This window comes from Chroicocephalus ridibundus, chromosome 2 (genome assembly GCF_963924245.1).
Source record: "Chroicocephalus ridibundus chromosome 2, bChrRid1.1, whole genome shotgun sequence".
Classification (NCBI taxonomy): domain Eukaryota; kingdom Metazoa; phylum Chordata; class Aves; order Charadriiformes; family Laridae; genus Chroicocephalus; species Chroicocephalus ridibundus.
In genome coordinates, this window is record NC_086285.1 from 93,714,799 (window position 1) to 93,729,529 (window position 14,731).

General features: G+C 47.5%; 1 protein-coding gene across 4 annotated transcripts in view; it reads left to right on the forward strand.

Moving 5' to 3' along the window:
• Positions 1 to 1,009: 1,009 nt before the first annotated feature.
• The window catches only part of VWC2 (von Willebrand factor C domain containing 2), a 60,755-nt gene continuing 47,033 nt past the window's right edge, over positions 1,010 to 14,731 (forward strand). For 2 of the 4 annotated variants that reach the window (XR_010069968.1, XM_063326216.1), the window contains exons 1-3: positions 1,010 to 1,228; positions 2,431 to 3,212; positions 9,928 to 10,057. Coding sequence is in view for 3 of the 4 variants with exons in the window: in XM_063326216.1 (XP_063182286.1) it covers positions 2,499 to 3,212; positions 9,928 to 10,057 (844 nt within the window). In the remaining variant the exon portion in view is untranslated. Of the gene's footprint in view, positions 1,233 to 1,478; positions 1,587 to 2,430; positions 3,213 to 9,927; positions 10,058 to 14,731 lie in introns of those variants that run through there. The other 2 variants (XM_063326218.1, XM_063326217.1) reach the window with 2 other exon arrangements.

Sequence of the window (14,731 nt, forward strand, 5' to 3'; positions counted from 1 at the left end):
TATTTTGGGAAATCCAGCCCTGGCCATGAGTAGGGCACAGCAGGCTGCTAGAGAGCTGCTGCGGCAGAAGGGTGAGTGTGTCTGGGACTGCTCTGGAACATCTGTAAAGCAAAACTCATAAAAGAAGATTATACTGGTATGTCACCTAATGCAGCTTAAAAATAAATACATAAATAAATAACCTTTTGCGTTCCAAGCCCTTGCTCAACTCCAGAACAAAAGCACCACGCTCAGAGATCACGCTCCAGCTTCGCTTTCGCGTCTCTGGTCTCTGCCCCAGCAAGTCTGACCGTCTGGGTCTCAGACACCACCTTTACGAAAGATTTTCTGGATCTAAAAAGAAGTATGAAGGGGGAAAAAATGCGGCTATATTTAAGTACAGAAGTGCCCACTGGCCATTCAAAAGCACGAGCAAATATTTCCACTGGTAAATCGCAGTAAATATTTCAACTAGTGGATCACAGAGCACCGGTAAATCCCATACCCCTGCTGGGAAAGGCAGGAGAGAGCGAACGCACAGCAACCCGATGCTGCAGCGCGGACAGGGACCGGCGCAGCCTGCGCTGCCCCCATTAAACGCTGCTCGGCCGTAGCGCGGGCGGGCGCCGCTGTCCCCGCCGGGGGGACACCTGCGCTCCCTGCCCCCATGCCGTCGCCGCGGCAGCGGGGAGAGCGCCCGTCCCCGCCGCATGGAAGCTCCGGGCGGGTGTGAAGCTGACGTCCCGAGGCGACGCCCTTACGGCGTGAAAAGTTTCAGCTGTCGGCGTTGAACCCCCCCCGGCTTTCTCCCCGCCGCTTCCCACCCCCCTTCTCGCCGTCGCCGCGGGGAGGGGCGGGCAGGGGCGCTGCGCGGTCGCACCGGGCGCTGCCGCCCCCGGGCGAGCGGCGAGTCCCCTCCCCGCGCCCGGCCCGCCGGCGGCGGGAGGGAGGGAGGGACGGAAGGAAGGTGCGCCCCGTCCTGCCCCCGTTGCCGCCGCCCCCGGCCGCCATGTGAGAGGAACGGAGGGCCGCGGCGGAGCCCGCCCCCGGGGGGCGGCGGGGCCGGATCGGCTGGCCGCCGCGCTGCGGGGTTCTGCAGGTCCGCGGAGGTGGCGGCGGCGGCGGCGGCGGCGGGCGGGCAGCAACAAGCCGACGCCGGGCCGGCCCGCCCGCCCGCCATGGCAGCCGGGTGGGGGGCGAGGCTCGCCGCTCCCAGCCGCCGGCGGGGCTGAGCCCGGCTCCAGCGCAGGTAGGTAGGCGCCGGGCCCCGGGAGCGGACCGGGGGGGGGGGGGGGCGCTACCGGGCTGGGGAAGGGGCTGGCCCCGGCTCTCCCCCACCCTACCGGGGGGGAGAGGCGGCGCTGCCCCGGCCCGCCGGAAAGTTTGGGCAGGCGGCGCGGAGCCCCGGCCTCCCCCGCGATGCCGCTGCGGTGCCCCGCGCTACGGTGTGGCGCTCGGCGGTGCCGGTGCGGTGCCGCCGGCGGTGAGGGCCGTGAGAGGCGGGCGGAGAGGGAGGGAGGCTTTTAAATGGCTTTGAGGAGGGGTACCGCGGAGGTGGGGCCGTGCCGGCAGGCTGGAGCGCCTGGGCTCGTCGTGGCCGGAGAAGTGTACGTATTTCGGTTTGGGGGTTGTCTTTTTTTTTTTATGTTTTTTGATATTTTTTTTTTTCCTCCCGATTTAACGTGCGGCGTTTTAAGGACGGGAGCGCTGCCGAACTCCTGAAGGATGGCGGGGGGGGGGGGGAAGAGGGTTAAATGCCCCCCTCTGCTGCGGGAACTCCCGGCGGCTCCGCTCGCTGCCTCTTAAAGGCCGGGGGGCAGGAGGGGGTGGTGTGGGGGTGCTCGTTGGGGCAGTTCGGAGGAGAGGTAGTTTGGCTCTGCTCTGCCTTAACGAGCATGGTTTTAGCTGTCTTTAAAGGAAATGTGCTCACGGGTAGGTATTTTTTTTAAAAAAATAAGCCAGCCGCACGCTTCAGGCTGAGTAAGAGGTTAATGGAGATACCGGCGTGAATGCAGTCAGCGGATGGGACTCAGTTGGGTGATTTCTGTTCCCCGGGCTCTGCTGGGTTTTGGGGAGCTCCGTTTTAATTCAGCGCCCGTCCTCTTCACGTGTTGGCATTAGAAGGGAAAAAGAGCCCCCAGATGTTCTGGTTTTTGCATGCACCTGCCTTTGCAAAGCCTAACTCCCCGGAGTTCTCCGTGATGTTCCCACCCAGCCAAAGATGCCGGGTCCGTGTCCACAGCCCTGCTATTTATAAGACTTGGCAGAGTGTGGGAGGGGGAGGAGGAGGAGGAGGAGGGATGCAGCACCAGGCTGTTGTTTGCCTTTTGCATAAACTACCGAGACAGGTCGCATATTGTTTGAGATGTTGCATAGGTGGAAGGGGGGGGGGTGGGTTGGGGGGGAGAAGAAGTGCAGAAGCTGAAGTGTTCCTAATCCTTCTCTTCCTAGGGATCGTGGATCCGTGAAGCGCTTCCCTCCGATGTGAATGCAGTGTCCCCTGTGGGATGCAGTAGGTGATGCCCAGCTCTACTGCAATGGCAATTGGAGCTCTCTCTAGTTCTCTTCTCGTAACCTGCTGCCTCATGGTTGCCCTCTGTAGCTCCACCATACCTGTACAAAAACTGGCCAGGGCTCAAGACAAACAGGAGATAAAGGCAAGCCAGGAAAAGAGGGATCACACATCGACAAGGGACAGCCAGGCAGGCCCGGGGAAAATGAATGAGATCGGCCGGAGCGGGAGGGAGGAGGGCGGCAGGGACTGGAAGAGCAAAGGAAGCAGGAACTACTCGAACAAGGAGTCTTGGACTAAGCAAAAGCAGGCTTGGAACAGCCAGGGGATGAGCAGTAAATCCGGGAGCATTCAAGTGCAAGAGCAGAGGGATGCTGCTCCCCAGGAACCTCAGGCAGCCGAAGAGTCCTCTCTCCCAGAAGCTGTCGCCAGCGTCACTCCCGAGCCTCCGGAGGAATACGCCTACCCGGACTACCGCGGGAAAGGCTGCGTGGACGAGAGCGGCTTCGTCTACGCCATCGGGGAGAAGTTCGCACCGGGCCCCTCCGCCTGCCCCTGCCTCTGCACCGAGGAGGGTCCCCTCTGCATCCAGCCCGAGTGCCCCCGGCTCCATCCTCGCTGCCTCCACGTGGACACCACCCAGTGCTGCCCGCAGTGCAAGGAGAGGAAGAACTACTGCGAGTTCCGAGGGAAAACCTACCAGACCCTAGAGGAGTTCATGGTAAGGGCTGAAGCCCAAAGGGCCTTTTGTGGGTCCTTCTGCCGTTCAAGGGGGTGTTGTGTTCTTCAGGTGCTTTCTTGGGGGGCGTTCCGGGTCTCCCCCTCCCCTTTTCATTTCCATGTTGATACTGCTTCTGCAGGGCTGTAAAATATTCCCCTTAAACATGACCTTTCGTGCTCTATGGTAGTGTAACGTTTTTAAATGAGGGGGCTGATCTTTATTAATTCCTTTGGTATTTACAGTAAAAAATGCTACTTGAAAGGATGCTGCTCCCGTGGTGGTGTGGATTTTATGAGAATTTCCATTTGTTTCCTTATCTAACTGTTAACTGTGAAACTTCTACCTTGCAGGGATCGAGCAGGTTTTGTGGGCTGACTTCTATTCCTAGTAATAATCTGTGTTGATAGCTTTTCCCTAACAGTCATTTCTCTTCTCCTTTTTAACCGTTTAAACTGGTTGTTCTGAGAATGACTATGGGCCTTCTTTTTAATAAGAGCATGGCTTGCAGCCTGAATCACAGTGGTACCTGAACGACGGACTTGAAAAGCTGTATGTTTAGGGAAGTCCTTTTAGAATAGGGCCTTTTTAGCACCACTGCACAAGGTCATTATCATTGAAAATGCAACTTATTACAGTGCACTGAAAAGTTTTGGAGTTGGGGCCAATTCCCCGGTGACTTACCTTGCCTGTTTCCCTATGGTATTTTACTGTGGCTGACATCTGCGAGCAGACTCTTAAGAATTTACTTGCGAATGACTGTTCGGTACAGGGCTGGTTCAAAACCCATTTCTGAACACACCAAAGATTTTAGAGATGATCATGTGGAGGGGAGTGCGAAATACAGTTCAGGGTTCTGGCAGCTCGAGCCCCTCTCAGGATGGAGAAAAAGAGAATGTATTTGCAAAAGCTATAAATAAGTTGCCACCTCTGCTCTCTGTGGTATTTGTGTGTTCTTGGAAACTTAACTTCAATTCATAATGTCTTTCCACATTCTTCTTCTTGAAAAAAAATTAGGAATAAATAAAGGAGCAGAATTACTCTTTGCAGAATAAACCAGTCTTTTGCCTTGCTCTCTTTAGGCAGTAATGCGTAGATTATCAGTGATATTTCAAAGCATGGCAGAAAGCATCATATCATCCTCTCTTTTTTCCATGTCACCCTCAAGGATTGCATTCAGCTTCAGGGTGACAGTTTTCTACTTGAAGAGGGAGAAGGTGCTTTAAACAGCAGTTGGTTGGCATGACCTTTTTGGAGAGGGATTGTGAGATCCTTGCTTTTGCAGAGAAGTTAATTCTGAGGAGTGGCCAAAACAGCGACGCTTCTGCACATGTTCTCTGTAGGTCTCCCCTATCGAAGTTTTAAAGGCTGCCCCCCGTGCTCTAACGAGTTGCATTTCTTTGTCTTTATATCGCGGTGTCGTATTAATGGCTGTAAAGCAAGCCTGAAATACCTTATTGTATTGAGCATGTAGCGAGAGGATAAAACTGTAGGGCTGCCTGTTACATCGGAACATGGCTGGCAGCCTTGGTAAAAAGGGAATGCTGAATGGTGACATTTACAGAAATGTTCTGAAAAGGCTTTGGCTTTCAGCTTTCTTTTTAACCCCATTCAACCATTAGCCCTTGTGCTGATACCCTCTTGTAATGAAACATCGGTTCCCTTGCTGCTTGATTTTTTTTAGCCAGCTTAGGAAACATAAGTGAGAAGGGATGTCTGCTCGGGATGCACAAGGAAAGTCACCGACGCAGTTGGGCGGTGGAACTGCAGCCTGTTTATTTGGACCTGTGAGGACATTGGTTCTTAGCTGGGCTACAACGTTGGTTCCAATATTGTGAGCGCAAAACCGTTAGTGCAGCTGTTTGCCCGTGCCGCTGCAGCCGGTGGAGATGCCCGGCGAGGTGGGGTACAGATGTCGGCAGGTTTGCTGCTGCTCAGTGGCAGCAATTGCAAATGCAAGTAGTTGCACAGGATTTCAGAGGTCAATTTACAAGTTTGAAGTTGACGGTCTTAGAGAGGTTACTAACATGCAGTCTCTTGATTAAGGTTGGGGAAGGAGTTCTAAATGGAAACAATCTGACTTTTCTCTGTGTCTGCACCTACAATTTGTGGCAAGAGCAGCAGAGATCACTGAAGGAAGAAAAAGGTGACCTCCTAACTTTTTAAGTGATGTTACCTGCACGGATATTTATGCATAGATGCGTAAATATGCATGCAGGTTTGGAGTTTGCTTATATAAAATTCATATATGGCTTAGCATGGCAAAAAAACTGCCCTGAGCTAGCGCTAACTGGGAAGCCGAGTGTGCCAGGGAATGGGAGGTTTGATGCATTTCTTCTGTGATTCACAGTCCTTCCTGCAGGCTTTGCTTGTGTATGCATGTGCGCATGTACTTCTGCTTGCAAAAAGGGACATGGATGTCGAGCCAAAACACAATGCAAGTGTGGGGGAAGGATGAGGTCTCATAAAGCTGTTTCCGTCAGCACTGCTCTGCTCTCCTGTGGGCATTGGTGAGGCAAGATCCCAGAGGGATCACAGCATCCATACGCGTGGAACCGGGAGTTCCACTCCAACAGCTTAGTTGTTGAAATACAACGAGGATAAAATTCCACACTGGAGCTGCCGGGTGCTGAGCACGTGCTCTGCTAGATGTTTTTCAATCTTACAGTAAGATTTGAAAACGCAGGCTAACTTATAAAGTAATAGCCTTACAAGGACCATAAGTTCTCTTCAGAGGTTTGGGAAAGACCTACGTTTTTTGAAAGTTGTTGCTTCATGTGTTTTGTTTAGAATTTCTCTGCTACCAAAATCTGTGTTTATTTGTGAATAACTTGGAAATCCGTAAGTCAACAAGCCCAAATGGATTTTGAAACATCTGTGGTATTTTGAAAGCATAGAGAAGCAAAAACAAGGCCAGTATGTTTATTCTTGTCAGCTTAACCCCATTCATGTTCTGAGTTGTGTAAGTGGCAAGGAAATATTAATAAGAATTCCAGCACAATAGCAAGTCAGTTTGGGTTTATGATTGATTATTTTTTTTTAAACTTAGATGTTTTCAAGGCTCAAGTAACCAAATGTAGATTTTTATTTTTTTTTTTTTTTAAATTCACATGATTTTGTTGGTTTGGTTTTGGTGTGCTTTATTTTTTAACTAAACTTCAGCACGTGGAAGTGGGGAAAAGAAAGCTCAAATAACTTCGGACCAGAACTTCAATAAGTGCAAATGATTTGTCACTTCTTAATTATGACAATTTACAGTAAGTTGCCAGATAAACTTAATACCCCTACTAAGCTACTGTTTTCTTCATGCCCCACTAGTGGGAAATCTACCTGTTTATACAATGGTGCCTTTACTTTTTTACGACGTCTGCAACTCCGTTTATACATCTGCTCATAAACTTACCTTTAAACAATTCTAAGGAAGTTAATTTTTTTTGCCATCTGTACTCTTTATTTTCTACAGGTTTTACGGCTGCCTGGTGAATACTTAAGACTTCTGTGTCTCTCGTTGTCTTCCCACAGTTTTTGCTTAGGCAGAACCACTGCTGCCGTAGAGTTAATAGCTTCATCCTTAGACCATGGAGATGTGGTATCATTAGTCTTCAGAGAGAAGTTGATAGGTTGGATTATTTCCAGTCCAGCCTGGTTATGTCAGATGCGCTAAGCATGAGCGCTGCCGGGCTCGTCGTTTCCCAGCTGAACAAGTGGGATGCTGGTCGCATTGGCTGCCACGAGGAACTGCACTACGTTATAGGAGTTGAGGGCAGGAAATGAAGGACCAAACGTGTCTTTTCATTCTGACTTATTTAGCTGTTGTTATGTATACACACTTATTGTCTCTCGTCTCTCTCTCTCTCTCTCGTGATGATTATGTCTCCAAGTATTAAGCTGCCATTAAGATGTGGAAAGAAGCAGGGTTTTTCTACAGTTCGTGCTACATCCTATTGATCTATACAAAGCAATACACTACCGTTTGGTCCAAAGATGAACAGATAAATGTTGACATTAATACCATTTTAGCAGGCAACGTGGTTCACTTACGTGCCTGAAAAGAGCTTTGTAGAAATAAGCACATGGAGACCTTCCTTAACCCTGCTACCATTACTCATATTGGTGGGTTGAACAGATGGCAATACTTCTTAAAGTTGTACTGTGGTTATTTTGCTGAAATCCCATGATCTATAACGCAGGAAGGGTATTCTTGACTGCAGTATCACATTAACAGTGTACTCCATTCATGAAAGATGTAGTCTTCAAGTGTTTGTCCTGTATAAGATGAGAATGAATTATTCTGAATCATCATTATTAGATGAAGATTTGATCAACTTGGTTTCTCATTTAATAGTATTTTCAATGCTTCATTAAATGGCTTCTTGTTCTAGGAATTTTAGGCTTCTGTCAAATTTGGAATTCTAGTAAACAACCTGCTTAATTAGAATACGTTTAGATTTTACAGATGAGAGGTTTTAGGAATAACATCTGTGTGCTGTCTTGTTTCCTGATTGTCATCAGATACTCTAGTTTTTACATAGCTACTAAGTGGAGTCCTGGGAGAGGGAAAATCTGTTGTTGTAGTTGCTGGTCTTGTTGAACTGTGATCATTGGCAAATTCGCATTTTTTTCAAGTGATGGTGCCAAAGTGTTGAAACCATTGAAACCAACTGAAAGCTGTAGCTTTGCTTTGTTGAGCCTGATCATTGGAATGGAGTTCTAGTAACATTCATCAAGTAGGATTAATTAAAAAAAAAAATTAAAAAATCAGTCCTCCCCAAAAAGCATGTTTTCATAACTTAGTAAGTATTGTTTCTGGATATAACTCCAGAGGGAACTATTCTTCCTATTGCCTTGCAGATAGTAAGGAGCTCGGGTTTGCTGACAGTCAAAATTTCACGTGCAGTTCAAGTGATTACCTGGAATACCTGAGCCTCTCAACTCTGAACGCTGCATCAGAAACCTCCTCATCCGCTGACACTCCAGCTCTGCAAGTGAACATGGCAGTTTATAAACAATTACAGGACAAAGTTCTTGTCCCAAAGCCTGCAATAAAAATCTGCGGTACTGGGCTGTCAGCCTCCTTGTAGCATTTTATAAATGTATGGTGTGGTGTTATCCTGGGTAGAGTGTAAAGCAAAGAGAAAAATGGAAGCGAGTAGCTGGCAAAGGAAGCCTGAAATAAATAATAGTAATAAAAGCAGAAAGCAACACAGCAAGAGACCCTATTTAGGCTTTCTAAGCAGAGGGGACGGCGTGAAAGGATATGTGAGTGCATAAGCAAATAACAGCCCTGGCAGGTGGGAAGGGAAGTGGCAAAGCATGGATGAGCATTTAGCTGGAGACGACACTGTGCAAGCATCAGCATGTTTGAACTTTGGAAGTGAGAAGGATGTGAAAGAGGCAAGCAAGCAGAGAATGGATTTGAGGAAAAATGTGATGGGCTGCCTAAGAAATAGGGGAAAGAAACCAGATGATCTGCAAGTTAGACGTGTGGGTGATTCTTCCCAAAGAATAATATGTTTTAGATATGAGGCTGCTCTGCTCTTATTGGAGAAATGTGACGGGTGGTTGTCTGGCATCAACTGGAATCTGGAATGAAGAAGGGTGTATAGAAAAATGACCTCATCCTTAAGTAAACCTAGATCCTGCACGGATTGGGGATTTAGAGGATCACTGGTAATATCATACAGCTGTATTTTCATCCTGTGTTCTGAGCGTGGATGCCAGTGTGGTTATTTGGAGTACAGCAATGAAATTTACAGTTCACCGTGTATTGCTCTTCAGCACCTTGGCTTCCTTCTACCTCCAGCTCCTTGCATGGCGCAAGGACGTCAGCGATGCGATGTGCAGCGCTTGGTCAGGAACACTGAAGAGGACAGCTGGAATTGTACATGTGGCAAATGCAGACTTTTGAAAGTCCATTTTTTCCTAAATAGGGCCTTGATGCTGTTTTGTTTGGAGTTGATTTCTTTGAAGTAGGTCATTCAGGTAATTATCTTGTGGTATTCCTGTTCGGTAGAGTTCTTCAAAACCAGTAACGTTTCAGTAGGTAAAAAGGATGACCTGTATTTTCCTTCACCCCTTTCTTTGAATTGCAGTTTTCTTTTCAGAAGGTTACAAGTATTACAAGAATGCTCCAAATACAATTAACCTACGGGAAATACCTGAATTCAAAGGATGGATTTTTTCCTGACTTCTCTTCAAAAATGATGATTTTCAATAAAATGCAACTTCCTGCCACCAAAAAGCTTTCAAAGCTGGAAAAGTTGCGATAAGGATTTCCATTAAAAGAAGTTTCATATTTCATTTAGCAAAATTTTTCTTCTTTAAATACAATAATTTTTGCTAAATTACTTTTTGAACCTCTAATGGAATCAAATCAGATCTCATCTAAATTATGAGCTTAATTTGATGGAAGTTCATTGGAAATGTGGTAGGGAAATTTTTGCTTTATTTGTGTTAAACGTCTAAAGAGTTCTTGTTTCCCAGATCCCTTTGACTTTTCTGTTTGGGGCACAGGTTGGGAGCAGAACCTGTGTGTTTTTCTGCTGCAGCTCTGTAATTTTGCAGGAGCCCAGCTTCATTATTCAGACCACAAAAAGCATTTTTTTAAAGGGGGGAGGAAAAAGAAGTGAAGAACAATGCAGATGGGAAGGTGGGCATTGCACACTTCAGGAGGGCATTGAGTGAAAGAGTTAAAAAGGTGTCTGGATTTGTGTTTCAGGTTTCTCCGTGTGAGAAGTGTCGCTGTGAAGCCAATGGTGAAGTGCTGTGCACTGTCTCAGCTTGTCCCCAGACAGAGTGTGTGGACCCGGTGTATGAGCCCGACCAGTGCTGTCCTATCTGCAAAAATGGTGAGTGATGGGTGCAAAACAAGAAGGGGGGCTTCTGTCGGAGAGATCCACGTTGCTGTGATCTGTTTTTGAAAAATAATTCCGATATTTCCCTTTTTCCCCAAACGGAGATGGAGAAGAGTTTTCTGTGGGTGTGTCTTCCCAGTGTGAGGAGCCAGGTCTTTCCTTGACTGGGATGGACTCGATTATGACCTGCAGGGATTTTTGTTACCCAGGAGACAGTTAGGGTGTTAATACCAGATAGTGGCTTCTGAATATAAATTTTGCATGAACTCATTGTGGATATGTTTTATATAGGCACACAAAACAGAACTCGGGCTCTTCATGTTACCCACCTTTCAACGTGCGCAGTAGAAGTTCCTTTTGTTCTCCCTTCTTATTTGTTCCCCTTTCAGAGATTCTTCTCTTCATTTTTTTTTTCCCAAGGCAAATCAAATGTACCTTATTGAGCTCATTTAATTTTCATAACTAAATGAATTAAACTCCCAAGTTTAATTGAATATTTTTCGTAACTAAATTAGACAGAAAGTCTCTCTACTCCCAGGAAGGGCTTGCATTAGATCAAAGTCTTGGTCTATTTAGAGGAAAAAATTACATGACACACCAGCTTATCACTTATAAAAAAGAAATGATAATTTGTTAATAGAAATGAAAGCTGCAACATCTCAAATGAAATTATATTTAAAATGAAAAAAGACTTTTAAAAATATTCAGATAATTGGCAGCCATATATTATTTCTCTAGAATAGGTGGGCTCCATTACATGAGCTAAAACAAACTGGTTAAAATTGTGGAAAAGCTAGGGGAGGAGAGAGTGTACAGCATATGCTTTCCACAAATTCAACAGTAGATGATAAGGGATAGCTAATTGCATTGGAAGAGTTTCGTTTGTATGGGTATAAAAGTAATTGCTTCACATCCCTTAATTGGTTGTTACAACCCTGAAGGAATTTGTTCTCTGCTGTACAGCTTAAGGGCACTCTGCTTATGGAGATGAGGACAGGCATTTTTTGAGGCATTTAGGGACAGTTCCTGAAAAAGGCTGAATTTGGGAGCTGGTGGTATGATAGGTAGCCGGTCTGGAGGATCCTTTAGCACTTTTTTGATGGCAAGAGCCTCCTGAGGTGCTCACAGGCTTTTTGTGTGCACCACGCTCTGCGGCAGTTCCCCAGGTGGGGGTGACTCCTGGCAGGCAAAAGGTCTGTTTTCAGTATTCGGGGATGGAGTCACAAGCATAACGCGCGAAGTCTCTGTTGTCTTTCCCACTGAATTTCTCTGTTTGGAGCAGGATCGACTTTCCATTGGTGCACGTTCTCCCACGAGCATCGACATTGTGCGCTGCGGCAGCCATCTCCCAGCGGTCGCTTGCCTTTGGATTAAGGTGGTATGGCAGCGCAGGGCTTGGCTCGGCTGTTCGCGTAGATCCCCTGACATGTTTCCCAGAAATGAGGCCTGTTTAAAAAAATGAGACATAAAACATGCCTTAGTTGTGAAGTGCTAAAGCTGAATTACCCAAATTCTGCCTGCAAGAAAAGGGTGGTCTTGTTCCTCAGTGTCTGAATCCCCAGAATTAATTGCATATTCCTTGGATCTGCCCACAAGCTGGCATCCCTGACCTAGTTTCAGACCAAGGTGACCAGAGCTGACTGTTTCCACTGAGCTGTACTGTCACTTCTCTGCATGTCAGAGAATCAAGAGTGGCTTTCCGTGTTAGCTTTTAGAGGAGGAAAAAAGCCATTAACAATAACAACAAAAACAAGATAGCTCAGAAGAAGATCGGCTTTTCTGGTTCAGCAGCTTCAGTACAGTATCACAAAGAAATTTTTGAGGAATCCTCTCCATCTGGGGAGTGCATTTAAAAAAAAACTATCAGGCGGTTTGCTTTCAGAGCTTATTTTAAAGCAAGGGACACGCGCAGTTTGCAAAGAACTTCAGTGAATTGCTGAACGTTTTTAATTAGATTGGAGCAAAAACCTACTGGGCAGGAAAAAACTAGCCTGCCTCATCCCCTTGTTTTCAAGCCTACTGGAACAAACACGCCGCGAATCTGAGTCGGGGAAACAATCATCGCTTCGTTGTGCTTCGGGGTTGATGGCTGCAGCGATGACATCAATGACATCGTGTTTGCGATCCAAAAGAGCTTGGGTGATGTACAGGGGGCTCAGCGGCATAACCTGAGTGGTGGGAAAGGTGGAGCCGTGGCAAGCGTGTAAGTGGGGTGACTGCCTTCGTGGTCTGCATCCCACCCTCGGAAGGGGGAGAGAAGGTGTGGGAGGTGAAATTCGGGTTCTCTACACTGACTAATATTTGTGCGTTGAAAATGCACAGACTCCAACTCAGATTTCCCTCCCTTTCCTGGCTCTTCGTAACGTATAAGACTTTCCCGACTTGCCTGGCCTGCGGATTGCTGTCGGTCAACCAACAGTCAGGGCTAAGCAGCCACATCCGTCACTGGTAGGACCACGTACAAATGCCTGATTAAGAACTATGGAGGAGATCTAGTGAAAGCCTGCCATTATTAGAAATGAAGGAATTCAGTCTCTTGGCAGGCGTGAGACAGCGTGCGTTATCCCTTGTGGGCAGGAAGGGGGTGTATAGTGGACTTCCCCAACCTGATTCCACAAAAGTGCTGGCAGCCCTTCAGAGGAGGGGCGGGTGGGTGACTGCCCAGCAGGCTGACACAGCGGCACGCGTGTACGGGTACAGACTTACTTTGAATGTAAGAAGTAGTAAATGGAAAACTTGCGTGGCAAAGAATGGTCTTACGTGTAGGATTTAATAGTCTTCTATATCACATCCTGACTTTCAAGAAGGAGCCTAGATGCTTCCATAGCTGAAGGTGTTGTTTTCGTCTTTGTGGGCAGGGACAGGGAGTACTTTAAAGAAGTATATGCTCTGAAAGGAAGGGATAGAAAGTGAGACCTCACTGAGAGAATTGTGGGGTGAGGGGAATTTTCCTGCTTTTTGTCTCGAGTCACTACAGCTAAGGGAGTTGTTGTGTGTTTATCTTATATATATGCCCTGCAAGGAGGCAGGGTGGGGACAGAGGGGAGTGGAGGAGTGGCTTTCTTCTTGTGTGGGTTGACATCTTGAGCTTCATGCTTTCGGTAACTCACAGCAGCAGCAACAAGAAAAAACATCTGGAAAGTTAAATCTGCCTTCAGAGAGCTGCGTTAAGTAACAAGTGCCCAATTCAGCTCTCCATCCTGCTTTACGGTACTAGCAAAGTATTTACTTCAGTGGAAGCCGCCCCTGTTCACGGCGGTATCAATAAGCTCAGAATTGGGCACAGACATTTCTACCGTTCGTACGGAGTGAAGGGTAAAGATAATAGGCATACAATTCCCTTTCCATTAGGAAAAGGCTGGACACTTGTCACTGATTCATTTGGGGCAGTGGGAGGGGGTGTCAGGGGTAATACAGAAAGTGAATTATCTTGCTGGATTAAATTACCTTGGTTGTCTGTTCCACTTCTATTTCCAGTATTAGAGCCCTAATAGGCGTACACAGCCGAATGCCGCTTTGCCTGAAGCGTGCAGTCGATGGAGTTAAGAGTGGCCCTGCTTCTGCTGGTGTCTTTCCAGGAGGATGAGATTAAACCTGCAGCCCACAAGGAGCCTGGAGGGGGAGGCGTGGGTGCTAGACCAAAAAACATTTGGTTCTGAGGTCCCCAAGAGATTTTTATTTCATTATGTGGCTGAAAGATTGTCCCAGATAAGATGAAGCTGATCCTAGTGCCTTCCTAGCGTTTATCCATCTGTGCGTCAGTGTTGTTTTTGTTTCTGCAGCAGGGAGAGCTGAACTTCTCCTGTTGGTGAAGGCTTCTAGCTACGCAGTGGGGAAAATACAAGCGCTGATGCCCAGGGGGTCGCCTGTGTTCTCAGGGACTGTAAAATCCGCAGGAGGTGTCCTGTCTCTTCTCACTGGCCGCGCAACAGGGACACTTTGCTCTGGATACAGTCATCTCGGGTGCCTTCGGTGGGATGAGTCAGGACCTCATTTCATATTTGGGTTCATAGTTGCGGTTGAAATACATGCATCGTGTGGTTGAAATGGTTGCCACTAGTAAGGTGTGGGTCTAACATGATGCAGGCCGAGAGGGTAAATGTTCATGGTTTTGTATACCCGTACTGAGAGGTTGGCTCAGTGAAACTTGCTTTAGTACCTTTACGTACAATTACAATGTTCAGGCATGGGGTGACTCGAGAGTACCTCTACATGGCGGGTGGGGACCTCCGTCTGCACAAAGATGCTCTGAAGAGGGGCAAAAACCTGACAAAGGCTGGCAGAGCTGATGGCCCCTTTTGCGACTGTCTGCACAAGGGGACTTTGTTTCACCATGGGACTCAAATCTATTAAAAAATGATGCTGGTTGAGGTGGTACCATCACCCCTGTGAGCTGTTGTCCCTCTGAAATCCAGGTAGAGAGAGGGTGTGTTGGGCTGAGGGACCTGTTCGGCCATAACAAGGCTGAGGATGTTTATTCTGGGCAGATGAAGGGAAGCTGCACCTTGGCAGCTCTCACATGAGCTGGCTGTTTGCTCTTCCCTGCAGCCCCAGCTTAGCTCAAGCACTGTGGAGAATCTGACCTGTAAAATTTAATGTCCTTCTGCAGTATGTTTAAATAAAATATGTTATGCCCTCGACAGTATGTGCCTTGATCTCAGCAATGAA